General features: G+C 48.6%; 1 protein-coding gene across 6 annotated transcripts in view; it reads left to right on the top strand.

Moving 5' to 3' along the window:
- Positions 1-15,044, top strand: part of MEIKIN (meiotic kinetochore factor) — a 446,824-nt gene that overhangs the window by 412,804 nt on the left and 18,976 nt on the right. For all 6 annotated transcript variants that reach the window (XM_085614472.1, XM_085614470.1, XM_085614469.1 and 3 more), the window contains one exon: positions 7,505-7,613. In XM_085614472.1, coding sequence (XP_085470598.1) covers positions 7,505-7,613 — 109 coding nt within the window. The remainder of the gene's footprint in view (positions 1-7,504; positions 7,614-15,044) is intronic.

The following is a 15,044-nucleotide window of genomic DNA, read 5'->3' as shown; positions in this document are numbered from 1 at the left end:
ATATGGCGGAAAAGTCTTGTAAGAGGTGCGCTAGTTGATCAGGTATGTTTTCTATGTCTTTCACATAGACCAGCAGGTCACCTACATAAAGTGACACTTGATGTACCGCATCCCCCAGTGTTGCACGTATCACTGCCGCTAGGGGCTCTATTGCCAGTGCGAACAGGAGGGGTGATAGGGGGCACCCCTGCCTAGTACCCCTTCGCACCGGTATGGCATTAGAAATGTGCGGCCCCAGTCGCACTCGGACCATGGGATTTTTGTATAGTAAGTTGACCATCTGACCCCAGGCCCAGTTCATATCTCAACAGTACTGCCTTCTCCAGGTCTAATATGAGACATCCCGCTCTGGACCATTCCTGTATGGCAACTGTCGCCACCCTGAAAAACCTCCATAGATTCAGCGATGTGCTCCGCGCAGGTACAAATCCGTTTTGGTCAGTGTGGACCAGTTCAGGGACTACTGGCACCAGTCTGTTCGCCAACACCTTAGAGAGTATTTTATAGTCGGTATTGAGTAAGGCTAAGGGTCTATACGAGCCCAGGGCTGTGGGGTCCCTATCCGGCTTTAGCAGGTACACCAGGTATGCTTCTCGTATTGAGGGGGGCAATACTTGCTCCTCCAGCGCCATAACATATAGTGTGTGGAGATGTTGCACAAGCGAATCACGTAGGCTTTGTAATACTCGGCGGGCAGGCCGTCCGGTCCAGGCGTTTTCCCTGATGCCATAGACCCAATCGCATTCCAAATCTCCTCTAAGGTGGGAGGGCAGTTAAGTGTCTCCAGATGTGCCTCTGAGGCTGTGGGTAGCTGGACGGAACCTAAGAATCTCTCTAGTTTATGACTTGGGCAGTGCCCTCTAGATCGGTACAACTGGGCATAATGGTCCGTCATAGCTCTGTGGATCTCACGCGGTGTGTACACTAGGGTTCCCTCTGATGTGTGTATGGCCCAAATTGGGACGTGATTGCTTTCTTACCTAAGTAGCCAGGCAAGCAGTCGGCCTGCTCTATCCGCCGAGGCGTGCGTGCGGGCTGTATGAGCTGTGTAGTTGTAGCATCGCAGTCGCTCCAGGAGTTCCGCATTTTGGACGCGGAGCCCCTCCAGTTGGCCTGAGTCTCTGCCCTCCCCCTCTCCTTCACGTTCGTATTTCAGTAGCTGGGACTCTAACTTCGCAAGCAAAAGTGAAAGCTGCCTACATATATATTCTATGTGGCCCTCAAACAGTGCCCCCTGATCGCTATATTGAAGGCATCCCATTCTACTAGTGCATTGCTTGCTGTACCCTCGTTGAGGTCGAAATATCTGAGGATGGCTCTCCCCAGTGATGAACGAAACTCTGGGTCTTCCAACGCAGCTGTTTGGAGATGCAATGTGGGTATGGGAGGATGGTCTGCTTCCTAACTGAGTTGGATTCGCAGGGGATTATGATCGGAGTGCGTTCGCGCTAGGTATTCCGATTCCATGACCAGTGGGAGCAGGGATTGGGAACCCAATATCCTATCAAGACGTACATGTAGGTTATGCACAGTGGAATAATAGGAATAGATACGCTCAGTAGGATTAAGGACCCGCCACACATCGAACAACGCCCAGTGCAATAGCCAGTCCGTGAGCACCTAAGCATTGGACACCGCAGTGGTTTTGTGAAGAGGGGGAAATGATCTATCCATGTTAACATTAAGTACCGAGTTGAAGTCCCCTCTCAGCAGCCAAGGAAGCCCAGCGTAAGGGGTCAGAGCTTGCGTTAGCAGCACTAGAAATGATGGTTGGCCTACATTCGGAGCATATATCGATCCCAGCAGTATTGTTTGACCATTGAGTCGCCCATGCACTAGGGTGTTTCTGCCCTCATGATCTACTACCACCTCCTCACAAATGAACGGGGTGCCCGCTCTTACCCAAATTAAAGTGCCTCTTACCTGTGCTGAGTACACAGTATCATACACCACCTGCCCTCTCCAGCGCCTGCGTAGTTTGTCGAGCTCTGCCTGTGTCATGTGTGTTTCCTGCAATTGGACAATGCTTGCCGAGTGTCTCTGGAGGTAGGCGAATATGGAGTAGCGCCGCGCAGGCGTGTGCATATCGCGTATATTCCATGTTAGTACATTAGCTTGTGCCATTACTAGAGCAGTTAGTCGTCCAGGGTGGCGGGGGTCGATTTCGCGCTGGTGGGTGTGTGTCGTGGGCAAGCAGTGGTGTACTGGTCTGTTGTAACAAAAACATTAACTCAACTTCAAACGTCATAACAGCGGGGGCGAACTCAGCGAAGATATCCGTCCAAACGTCTTTAACAGAATATGATTATAACTATCCCAGTATGTTGCCTGGTGGGGTTGTGTGCTCAATCGGTTCTGTGCTACAACTTTCCCCTCCCTTCATTGTTAGGAGATGTGCCATCTTATTAATCAACCATTTCAATGTGCAGGACCATTGTGAGCCATGGTTGAGTGTCGCCACATATGTGTCTAGCCTTTGCAGCGGCATGCATGGTGTAGCTAATCCCAGCCCCAGTGGGTACCCTTCTGTCGTGTGAAGCACCCTGCCTGGCTGCAGACCCAGCAGTGTCACCCCTTATCTTTAGCATGCATTAAGATATATAAACAAACATCTTAAACAAAGCTCTACTTGTGTGAGCTGCCTGTAGTAGAGTTCAATGCGACCGTGTCCCATCATATAATGTCATCAGCAGTCTGTGGGGTTACCACCGGCAGGCACATATCTTCTGATTTTTCTGTGGTCGTAGATGAAGAGCCACTGGCTGCCGCCGAGTCATTGAAGCAGCCTTCCGAACGCTCTCTGTTTTGTGTGGTTCCCAGGGTCGCAACCGCTTCCAGGACTTCCTGCCGATCCATTCTGATCTTCTCCGGGCTTGGCGCCGCTGTCGCCAGTTTCGCATTTCTGGGCGCCTCGCGTACCCCCCGTCGTCGAGCTCTTCTGCTTACCGGGTTGTCCACATCGGGGCCCGAGGGGTGCGTTCCTGTCCATAATCCTGACTCCTCCATCCAGTCCCACGCCTCCGCGGGGGAGTCAAAGAAGCGTGTGCCTCCCTTCGTTATAACCCTCAGTCTGGCGGGGAAGAATAGTAGGGAGTAGGGCAGTTCCAAGTCTCTAAGCTGGTGCTTCCCTGCCATGTAGTTGCTTCTGCGACGTTGTACGAGTGCTGTGTAATCTGGGAACAGCATGACCTGGCTGCCGCTCACTTTGAGGTTTTCTAGTTTTCGGGTTTCATGCAACCTACATCCCTGTCTCTATAGTTTAGGAGTTTAAAGAGGAACGGGCGCGGTCTGGCGCCCGGCTGGGGCTTCTGTGCCGTAATTCGATGCGCCCTCTCCACTGCAAACTGTAGCGATAATTAATATTCCCTGGGGTAATATGTCTCGTAACCAGCACTCCACATACTGTTCCAGATTCCTTGCTTCCTTCTCCCTCTGGGAGATCCACCAAGCTGCGGCGGGAGCGCCCCTCCACATCCTCCACCTTATCTTCCAATGCATGCATGCGATCCATTATGTCTTGCAAGGCAGCAGTGTGGCTTTGGGTGACAGGTTGAAGTTCCTTGAGTGTCTGGTTGTGGAGGGTAACCTTCTCGGCAAGTTTACAGTTGTCTGCGTGGAGCAGGGTGAAGTCTGATGTGACCTTATCGATCCGTCTTTCCAATGAGGTTCTGGTTTGGTCTTGCACGGTACCGATTCTCTCCACCACTACAAGCACTGATTTTATTTTGACTGGCAGTTCCGTCTCCACTTCCCCTCTCATGCGTGAAGTGTCTGAACTGCTCGTGCGAAGCGGTCCTTGCTGCATCTTAGCGCGCATACGGCCCATCACAAGTTTTTGCGCAGTTGGCATTCGCTGTCAGCTTATAGCGTTAATGGGCTTGTCGGGTTTGCAGCCCCTACGTGTGATACAGTATCCGTCTGGCGTGTTCGCAGTTTTGAGGGGCTTGAGCCGTGTGCTGTGATCTACACAATGAAGGCGGTGGTGCAGCAGCTATGCATCTGTGGATCATCTGTGGTGGGGACTATTTGGGCACCAAGCGGGGTGATAGGTTTCGGCACCTCTCAGTGGTGGGTCGTCACCCCTTTTGCAGGTGTCTCCCTTTAGCGGTAAGCTGTTTGTGCCTTGCCTCTACAGGCCGCGGTGTCTTCACGGGGGGGGGGCCTCCGGTCAGGCGAATTTCACCCGCTCCTAGCGCCTCTGACGCCCTCTCCCACGGCACTCAGCAGCCGCTGTGTCAGTACGTTTGTTCTTTCAGAATCTGCGCCGCCTACGCCTTAAGGGTCACCTCTGCGCTAATTTCCATGCAGACCTCAGGACGCACCTCCTCTCATGCTGTTGCTCTCAGAGCAGGCCACCCCCAGCACCATTCCTCTGTTGTTCCGCCGGCGCAGCGACAGCAGATCCCCCACGCCCAGCTTCGACGATGCGCGCTCACTGGGCCGCTCCCCAGTTGGGAGGACGTTCACTGCTGTCAGTTTCCGCAGCCAGTTGTAAGCCAATGCACCCACATCCAGCTACGAGTCTCGGGTCTTGGCGCTGCGGGCCCGCACCACACCACGCATCACAACTCCAGCGAAAGGGCCCCCGTGGTTAGTGCTATGCAGTCACTGCTCCTCACTCTGTATTACCACTGGCGAGCAACCCGCGGCCTTCTCCGTGGCCCGCTGCCTGTTTATCCGGCCATTGCGGCCTTCTCTGCAGTGCATCGCTCACCAGGAGCCCCAGGGGCAGGGTGCCACCAGCGCCGCTCCCAGGTGCGCAACCGCCGTGCGCCTCCGCTCTCGCACGACGATCCGGATCTGTGTTGCAGGGATCACGGTCCTCTCCACAGTAGCCATCCACCTTTTTCCACCGGCAAGACCACGGTGAAGATCCGGTCCGCCGGAAGTCCGACGATCTGGAAGGCCCTCACCACTGCAGTCTATTTCGGATGGTGCCACCGCAGGTCAGCGCCATGTGCGCGCCTCCACGGCTGCGTTTGCTGCGGTCACGCTACTCACGATCCCAGGGTTCCGGTAGGGAGTTAGCCGTCCCTCCGCTCCGACGGTTCGCCACTTCAGTCAGAGGTCACTGTTCCGGTGCGGGCGGCCCCCCTCTGCCGCGGACTGACAACACGCGGCCACTCAGTGTGCAGGCTGCGCTCCTCACCTCGGCCGCAGTTGTAGTTGCGTGGTGTGAAACTGCATGTTTTGGGGCTTCCTGGCATCAGTGGCTCTTTGGCTTCCTGGTCCCGCGTGTTTCCAGCACGGATGGCACTTTGTGAGGATAATTGTGCCGGATAATAAGGGGATGTCGGTCAGAGCGTTAGGGACTTGCGTCCGCCATGTTGGCTGGCAAGCCATGTCCCCTTGTATGATTTTTCTTTCATGATCCTGTTTCCATCGTAGAACCAGCAGCCCTTCTGATACGTTTTCCTTCTGAATTATACTATTCTTGTTTTTTCCATATTGACCATCAGATTTTTGGCGGTTGTGTAGAGTTGCAGTTGGTTTAACAAGCGCTGTAGTTCAACTCTCATGAAGCAGAGTAATAACAAGTTACTGATCTGTTCTCCACCTATCTTTGGCAGATGGCAGTTGATAGAGTCAGGGATTCAGACAGATCAGCAATAAACAAGCTAAAAAGAAGGGGGCTAACACGCACCCCTGCTTAAACTCCGCGTAGTGTGGATTTATCTTGAAGCACAGGCACCATCACCAAATGTGATTCAAATCCAGGTGTTGGAGTGCAGCTGAACTATGGACTCAAACTGCTTTGTGGGGATTCACCAGTTTGTTAGTTTGGACCAAAGCATCCCCTTAGAAACAAGGTCAAACGCTGCCTTGATGTTCACAAAACAGCAATGCAACAGGGAGTGAAAGATTGCTTTATCCACTAGGGTTTCTATTGCTAGCAAGTTGGATGGTGTGCCAGATTGCCGTAAAGCCTGTTTGCTTTTTCGGAATAAGCTTATTCGATTCTACCCACTGTTGTAAGTCTGTCAAGAGAAGCCCCTCGCGGATTTGGCTTCGTTGTCAAAAAGCGCAATTAATCTATAATTGCTCGAGTCTAATCTGGAGCTCCCTTTGTGAATGGGATGTATTATGGCCCCACGCCATGATTTGGGTATAGTCGAACACTTCAGGCAATAATCAAAAAGTGATTTGAGCCTGCCTGCCCAGAAAGGAATATCCTGTTTAAAAGGGGCCTGAGGAAAGCTGTTATGCAGAGGTGCCCCGTCTTCGCTTGTCTTCAGCATTCCTTGGTCCAGCCTGCTCCTAAGGTTCGGGACAAGGGAGGGTGAGCGAACTTGGGTTGGGACCCTGCTGGGATGATGGTTGCATCTGGGTCAGAGAAGCCACTGTCCAGTGTACAGACCGGGTCCCCACTCGATGAGAAATGCTTGGTAAGTAAAGATGCCCATTCTGGTTCTGTGATGGTTACGCGGCCACGCCTACTGGATCCGGTAATTTGCCTGTTCACCAGGGCCGAGAAGTTCTTGGAGTTGGCGTTCTTGCTCTCACATAAGAGGATTGCCCAGAAATGGTGCTGGCGGCTTAACTTCTCTGCGTAGACTGCCCGCCTGTACTTTTTCTGCACCAACTTAAAAGCAATGATGAATTCTTTCGTTCTTGGATTCTTACGAACACCCCTCATAGTGTGGTTGGGGGGGGGGGCTTCTTAAGATACTGAATCCTTTTCACGACAATGACTGGGCTGCTGGAACAGTGTGGCTGAACCGGTCATGAGAATTTAACAAGTAGGCGGGTGATAGAATTTGTCCACTGTATGATCGGCGACACTTCATGCCACTCAATTGAGTGCCAAAATATCAATCTTCAACAATATTGAGTGCAGGATATCTTCTAACACTTCATTGTGAATATGTATAGGAAGGTGTAAATATACTATTCGTAATTCCTCCTCTATGTACATTCCAAGAGTAAAGCTTTACTTACCTATAGATACTTACATTGGCCATTAATATGCGTAACTCCACTTCTATAGGACTTTGGTTGGCTCTTTCCCTAAGTAGGGAGTTACAGAAGGATGTTCCAGAGGGTTCTGAGCAGGAAGAAGTATGCTAAGGTAATTTTGTTGTTGAGAACAAATGTGAGAGATGCGTCAATCTGGGTGCTCAGTGAATTGGTGGGAAACATACCATTAAAAGCTGGATAAGACTCATTCTGCAGTCAGCATAGATTTAACGAGAACCCAGACATCCTGATCAGGGCAACTTTGTGAGCTACTAATCTGTTGAAAAGGATGGGCACCACTGAATGCACCAGACACAAGTGGCATAAGGAGAATTGGCTGTATATATAATCCATAACCTCTCGTAATGTTCTTATGCACAGGTGTGAACCATCCGGCACGTCACATAAAACTTCTAATTTCAATAGACTCAAGTTGAGTGTTGGCTATTATATTGTTTGTCACCCACCCTAAATATTGTGACAGTGATTAAAAATAATGTATTAATTATTCTTTATTTCCTGACACTTTGTTTTTATTTTTTACTAGCCCAAGAGCTACCCTCTTTGTTGCATTATAAAGTTATCGCAAGAAGAAGTGCACCTTAAACCAAAAGTTGCTCCGACGTTCAGACCCATACCAAAGGGGATTCCTATAGGTAATAGTAGCTTAACCTGTTAATTGGTGTGATCATCCTTTGTCATTTGTTAACTGGTTAGTCATTACAATTGATTTTTTAGAAAGGTGACATCTGCATGTTTTTTTACTAATATCCCTTTAATGGTATTTAATTTTTTCTTGCGTTGCCCTCGTTTAGATTACCAACTCTGAAGCAGCATTAGAGATGTATTGGTTCAAAAACTCTGACCATCAACAAAATTGCAGGGGCCACAAGGGATCACGTCCTCTTATTTTCAGTTAGTGGCACCTGGCTGACCTCTTTGCTTACATCCTACATGAATCATTTGGTTTAGTCTTTGAACAGTGCTGTCCTGGTTTCTAAACGTCCCAAGCTTCACATCCTCAACATTAACCTCTAAATCATTTGTTGTAATGAAATGCTATTTACTGCTTCTAGAAGTTGCCACTAAGGTCGTTAAAAAAGCATGTTTCGCCTTAATAATAAATTCCCTAAAAAGGTTCGAATTGGGGGCTCCCCAAGGGGCGAGAGAAAACTTTAAAGATCAGTACAGAAGATGGTGAACTGTGATTACGTGGTCAGCATCTACTGTAAGCCTGGAAACAGGCATTGAAAATGACAGAGAATATAGCCAGTTTAGAGATTGGTCATGAGCCACATGAAGCAGAAATGCCTGGTAAATAGAGAAAATAAAAAACATAATTTGGAAGGCTCCTCAATAAAGAATACCCAGAGAGTGCTATAGTAGAGACATGGAGGCTTAGACCCCCTGGTTGGTTTGATTCTGCAGGAAAACATAGTGAAAAAAACTTTTGCGGAGAAACTTTCTCCACAAAATTATTTTCTCAATTTTTGACAAGTTAATGGTGTCCCCTGAGTGTTGAATCCATTCTTGTAAATGTCTCATGTTGAAAAGATCCATGTTTCTCTTTCCTGGGGAGAATACCATGACCCACCATTATTTCCCCTTCCTCTCTAACCTGTATTCGCCTTGTTTTGATGTGGAGCCTAGTGCCTCTAACCCTGCATATACCCTAGGACTGCTACCCCTACCAAAAAGATTAAGGGCATCTTCCTCTGGTGTCTTCCTTTTTAGGGCCTGTTGTGACCTGAAAAGGACTCTTCACCCAAACATCTGCCTTCCTTCCCTCGCCCCATTCACTTCTGTGGGCCTTCAGGCCTTCATTGGATGTACAGTCTGCCACTCCTGGGTTACCTCAATAATGTACCCTATTGATGGATTATTAGTCACAAATATGGCAAACAACACTTTAGTTAAATAATGAAATAATGTGTTTGTGCCACCTAAACCCATTAGGCACTTACGACCCTGAAAGAAGTATAGAAAGAACTATATAAATACCAATACTGTACATATACCCCTGACAATGCTCTGTTTTGTCTACATCCAGCTGTACTGCTACCTCTGCCTCATACCCATTTCCTAATGTTTACCTTAGTATGTCTCCTCCTGCATGTACAGTAGTAAATTTACTTTCCCTTGCCTGTACTAATGTATGTTTATCCTCTTCAACTGACCGTTAATTATCTTGTGCTGTTTTCCTGTCTATTTGTCCTATTTTTATAATATTACTGGTGTTTTCAAATTTGAAAGAAAAGTTTTTCCATCATTTATAGTTTCACCAGCTAGATTTCCGAGTCTCAGCCATTTAAGAGTTCAAGAATTGCCTCTCCTGTAAAGGACCAGGTTGTGACTTTTTCTGATACCCCTAGAAGACTATTTAGAAATGTATTAACCTCACCACCTCCAGAGCTATTATAGGTTAAGTCTGAGATGTCTTGCAACATGCCCCTTTCCAAATTAAAGGAGGGGCTGTTGTGTAACAATCTTTCCGATTCGTCAGCATTAAATGTTTGATTATGCGTTTCACAGGGATAATTGTAATAGCAGGTTCCTCACCTTATCAATACCCCAGGCACCAGACTGCATCTGGAGAATTTTTCAGCAGTTCCTTCTTTGCTAGTAGGTGTGTCATGCAGCTCAGCGTCAACTCCGTTCTACCCAAAAAGTGACACTGGAGTCACATATCACGATTGCCTGTGCAGATTTCAGTTCCTTTCTTTCCACACCTTCTGTTGTAGATCAGAGGTCATTGCCTGGCTTTTTTGTGGACAAACATTGTATTTCACTGCGCTTTATTCACCTTAACATTATGTTGGTAATTGAATGATAAATAAAGTTTTTATTTTTTATTTTAAAGACATTCTGCTACAAATTTCTAAAGTGTGCAAGGGACATGCCACCCCCTGAAATGACAGAGCCTAAACCATGTAAACATTGTCACCAACAAATGTCTGTGGCTGACTTTCGCCAGGTATGTCTCTGGTGTCTCGTATCCTCTCATGACTCCAAGTCTTGCGCAGACTGCTCCAGGATGAATACAATGGCTATCCGGGAACGTGAAGCCAAACTCTGTCACAGGACATTGACAGAAAACAAAGAAAATTTGTTTCAGATCAAATACCCGGTGCCATTCTCTAGGTCGTTTCCGCAGCAGATCATCTTCCCACTCCAGATCTTCTGATAAGTCAAAAAAAGACTTATTAGAAGTTGAAGCGGGACTCTCTGGCATCCCACCACACACATTCTGAGAAGTCGCGTTGACACCAAGGAACCTCTCGGTCTCCGAAGCCTACCAAAGAACCAATCCCCCAACTGGTCCGATGTGTCTCGAATTCATAGGGATGTTGGTGATGCTATGCAATGCTGTGGAAGCCTTTAATTAGGCCATGTTGCATATCTTCCCCACCTTTACAGTTCCTTATAGTGTGCCTTTGGGCCCCATGCATCCAAGGAGGTCTCTCGGTGAATGATCAATGGCGGGTTCGTCCTTGACACCATCTGTGCCTCAACCCCGCAGGGCTGTCCAGCTTGGTTCCACAGCCGACATCCATCCTGACTCTGGTGCCACAACCCACACCAATCCTGACACAACCAACGCTGGAGGAAGAATCTATTATGCTTGCTTTCTGATTAAGAACAGAACCCAACACAACCTTTGCCACAGTACTCATTTTATAATGTTGCCTCAACTGATACAGCCTCTTTCTGACTCCTCCAGAAGCCAGTCATTGCCTCAGAAAAGGCATTCACTTGACAACCTCTTTGGCACAAACTTTGACCATAGCCAACATGGTTTAGATGATAACCCAGATGATGACTAAATGTATGATCATTTTAATATGGACCTACAGGGAGCCAGTGGAATGGAAACTTCCCCTGACACTAAGTTGATTCATCCCCCCTCCCTTTGACCCCAAGTCCCTCAACTGAAGAATCAGCCTCCTTTGCTGTGGTTATTCGCCGCACAAATTCTCAACCTCCAATTAGCCCCTGCTGAGGTAAAAACTAATGTGCTTACAAAAGTGCTGCTGCCAAGGCAGACTTCAACTGAACCACTCTTTCACTTCAGTGACACACAGACTGATAGTTTGTTGGGTATATGGGCCAAACCCGGTTCTTGCCTGCTGGTAATTAAGCAAGTGGACAGATGACAGGCCTGTGCTGGGAGACCTGACCTTTCTTTCACAACATCTTGCATCAGAACGTTTTGGTGGTCCAAGCATCTACCAGCAGACTAAACCCAAACACATTCCCCACTACGCCTCTAGATATGGAGTCCAAACTTATGGAGACTTTTGGGAAAAGGATGTTCACCTCCGCCAACTTGGCCTCAGGATCTGTCAATCCCAGCTGTGTCGTAGGACCTTACTATCACTCAATGTGGGACATAGTTGGTGAGATCTTGAAGACAGTCCCGAAAGAAAACAGAGCTGAAATAGTTCATGCGATCAGTACTGGACACTACTTACTACTGGGGCTGGGCAGTCTGGTGTTTAGGTGTCATGCCTCTATGAGATCCACAGGTTTTTCAAATGACAACCAGGCGTCTCTGATGTAAATGCAATTTGATAGCACTCTGCTTTTTGTAACAAAGCATATTCTGCACTAGAACTAAAAGGAAATCGGGGTGACTGCACACCCTCTTTGCCTTGCTGCACCTGTGCTGCAGTATCCCTATCAGTTTTGTCCCTTTAGAGGTTTTTCAGCCTGGGTTATCAACAACACCAGCAATAAGGGCCACCCCAATAGCAGAATGGCCCTCCACCCCTTCTGTCGCCAAGCTTTTCTAGGCAAGAGTCGGGTATTAAGCCAACAATGTCTAAGCCTTCAGAACAACACACTGACCTGTCACCCGCCCCTCATGCCACAGTCATTGAATCACTTTAAATTGCCTTCTGTGGCAAGTTGTTACTTCATTGGAGGCAGGATACATAAAACATTGGAGGCTGATGTCTGATTTTAGATCTTCAAGATGCTAACACTAGTCCAGGTTCTATCTTCCCTGGATCCAAGAGACTGGATGGTTGGGCTGGACTTGCAGGATACCTAATTTCACATCCCCTTCCTGCAATCCTACTTGTGTTACATGCTCAAGTTATGCGATGAGTATTTACAGTTTGTGGTGCTGCCCCTTGGCCTCATCCGTGCCCTTCAAGTCTTCACAAAAATGATGACAATAGTCGCAGAACATCTTTTGAGTTTGAGAATATCAGTCTTCCTCTACCATGCGACTGGCAGATGAAGGCGGGTTCGCCGCAGTTAGTTGTAGGCCATCTCCAGATGACAGCAAACCTCCTCACTTCTTTGGGGTTCTCCTCAATGTTTTAAAGTCACACCTGACTCCTCCCAGAAGCTCCCTTTCATCTGGGCTGTTCTGAAAACTGTACTTTTTTTAGCCTTTCGACTGGTTCTGTAAGTCGAAGACATTGTCTATGATCCCAATGTATCAGCCTCTGTTCTGTATTTCTGTGAGAGCAACTCTAAGGTTCTGGGCCTCCTCGCCTCATGCTTCCTGGTTGTAGAACATGCCAGATCACACACGTGTTCTCTGCAGTGGGATCTGAGGGCTTAGTGGGCTCAACTCCAAGGAAACCTGTCAGATTTCATCCAGGTTTTGAAGGAGCCTGTGAAAGATCTGCTGTTGTGGTTGCCGGGCTGCAACTAGACCAGCAGCAGACCCACCAAGAGATGACAGTTGACAGGGATGGTTTTCTTTGCTGGGCCGGTGAGGTTATCTAGGAAAAGTGGAGAGCAGGGGGCTCTGGTCTCCACAGAGACCCAGCTCCACATCAGCCTGTTAGAGTTGTATGTGAACAGATTGGGACTAAAGGACTTCTTCCCATCCGTTATGGGGAGGCTGATTCAGGTTCTCACATATAACACCATCGCCTTGGGTACTGCAACAAACCGGGCAGAGAAGAGTTCTATTCTGGAAGGCTCTGTTCCTTTGATACAAGTTGAGTCGCCAGGGCATCTGCTTGGTGACTGTTAGAGCTGGGGGTCTCTAGTTGGCAGTGGTAAGTACCTTTGTCCAAATAGGGACCCTTGCTTCTAGTCGGGGTAAGAGGGATACACACTGTTGATAACCCCTTCTCACCCCCTTGGTAGCTTGGCACGAGCAGACAGGCTTATGCCCATGGCAATGTGTAAAGTATTTGTACCAACAATCACAGTAATATAGTGAAACACCACAAATGGACGCTACACAAGTTGTTTTATAAAAATATAAATCACTTTATATAGATTAGATTGATCAAAACAACATAAAAATCACATACACTATCAATCTCTTCCAATAATTGGTTGTCAATAAAAGGGTTTTCTGAAATAATGTTCTTTTATTGGAGAAAGTTCTTGTAAGGATAAAAAATAAAACACGTGTGGGCTCAATATGGCAGTGAGCCCTCGTTGCTAGCGTGTGGAAGTCACTCTGAAAATGCAAATACGGTGTTCCTCAATAACAAAAAAATGCCCCCGTTGTAGCACGTAACTCAAAATGCTGTGTTTGTAACCAAGGACGCTTTCCCTCAATGTCGCGTACCTTGGTTATGCCGCCGCTGCGCTCGTAATACCGCCTGCTTGCTTGTCTCTCCACGATGCCCTCAGGCTTGGTCTAAACAACGAGCTGCCCCTCCTGATCGGCTTTGATGTGAAAAAAACTTCTCCCGCTGGTCTGGGTACCCCAGCCCCTTTCTTTCACAGGAAGTGGGAAGCCGAGACCGTTCCCCCGTGGACCCGCACGCCCTGTCCCTTACGGTAACACTGTGGCGCTCCGTCAACTGATTGGAGCAGTTACCTGGGTGTGCGGTCTCCTTCCGTCTCTCGATTCTACAGCAGCTGATTGTCGGGGCACTCCGCACTTCCTGGATCCCGGCGCGGCTTCCAGCTATCGGTGAGCCCCTCGTTGCTAGGCAACACCCCGTGCTGAGTCCAGTCTCAGCGCGGCTTTTCCCTGACGTCAGCGATGGGGGTGGAAACAAAGCTTGCGAGGCTCCCGGGCCAGCGGCGGTGGTTTTTCCTTACACAGTGCTTCCCCCCTCTTTCCTCGGACCGGGCCGGCAGCGGTGATTTCAGCCCCTTTGAAGGTCTCGGGTAGTGCACTGGCATGCACTCTCGAGTGCCGAGACGGTCCCTCAGAGGATCCGCGCTGGGGGCAAGACAGACCTTACAATTAGCAGCAGCTGTGCGCCCACAAACACACCGAGTCAGGGAACAAACAGGCAGGCAGGGCAAAGTGCACGAGGCCACAGTCAGTGCGCAGCAACACACACTCAGTGCTGACGAGATGGTTTCGTCTGTAAACTTTTGTGTCCCTGAGTTTACAACGGGAGGACAGCTCTACTCAGGCCCTTGGAGACAGGTAGACTTCAGATGGGGGCAAAGCACACAGTACAGCTCCTCTTCAAGCAAGGGGGACACAGTACACAGCAGAGAGTCCCTTAGTCCGCCTCCTCAGTAATAACAGCAACTGCAGGTCAGCTTTCAGACACTCAGCAATGGCAGCACCTAATCTAGTTTTACAAGGGTCTTAGCTCTAATCTTATACCCCAAAAGACTTTGTTCTTCCTGTGTGGGGGTTCCTGCACCCAGTCCAAAGTTCTGGGTGCACTCTGCCAGTGCACACCTTCTTCCTTTGTGAGTGTGGGCCAGGGCAATCAGACGCACCGCAGGAGGTGGAGCCAGCATTGTGGAAGGCAGGTACAGCCCTATTCAGACCCAGGTGCTACTCCTCCCACCACTCCACATGCAGATGGGTCTATCCAGCCTAGTGCAGACTCACCCAGTCTCCTGGAGCTACCCCAGCCCCTGTCACTCACAAACCAGACAGTCAATCCACAAACAGGCAGAGGCACACTGAAAGGCTGAACAAGAAAATAGCCTCTTTCTAAAAGTGTTATTTGCAAACTTAGAATTTAAAAACCATCTTCACTAAAAGATGTGTTATTAAATTCTGAGTTCAGGGATACCAGATTCCATATGTCTATCTTGCCGCTATGGGAAGATATGCAGGTAAACATGTTACACAGCAATCCTCATGTTATCCTATGGGCAAGATAGCCTTTCAATAGTGAAAAACTAAATTG

This window comes from Triturus cristatus, chromosome 7 (assembly GCF_964204655.1).
Source record: "Triturus cristatus chromosome 7, aTriCri1.1, whole genome shotgun sequence".
Lineage (NCBI taxonomy): Eukaryota > Metazoa > Chordata > Amphibia > Caudata > Salamandridae > Triturus > Triturus cristatus.
The sequence above is the reverse complement of the archived record's forward strand: the minus strand, read 5'-3'. Positions and strand labels throughout refer to the sequence as shown.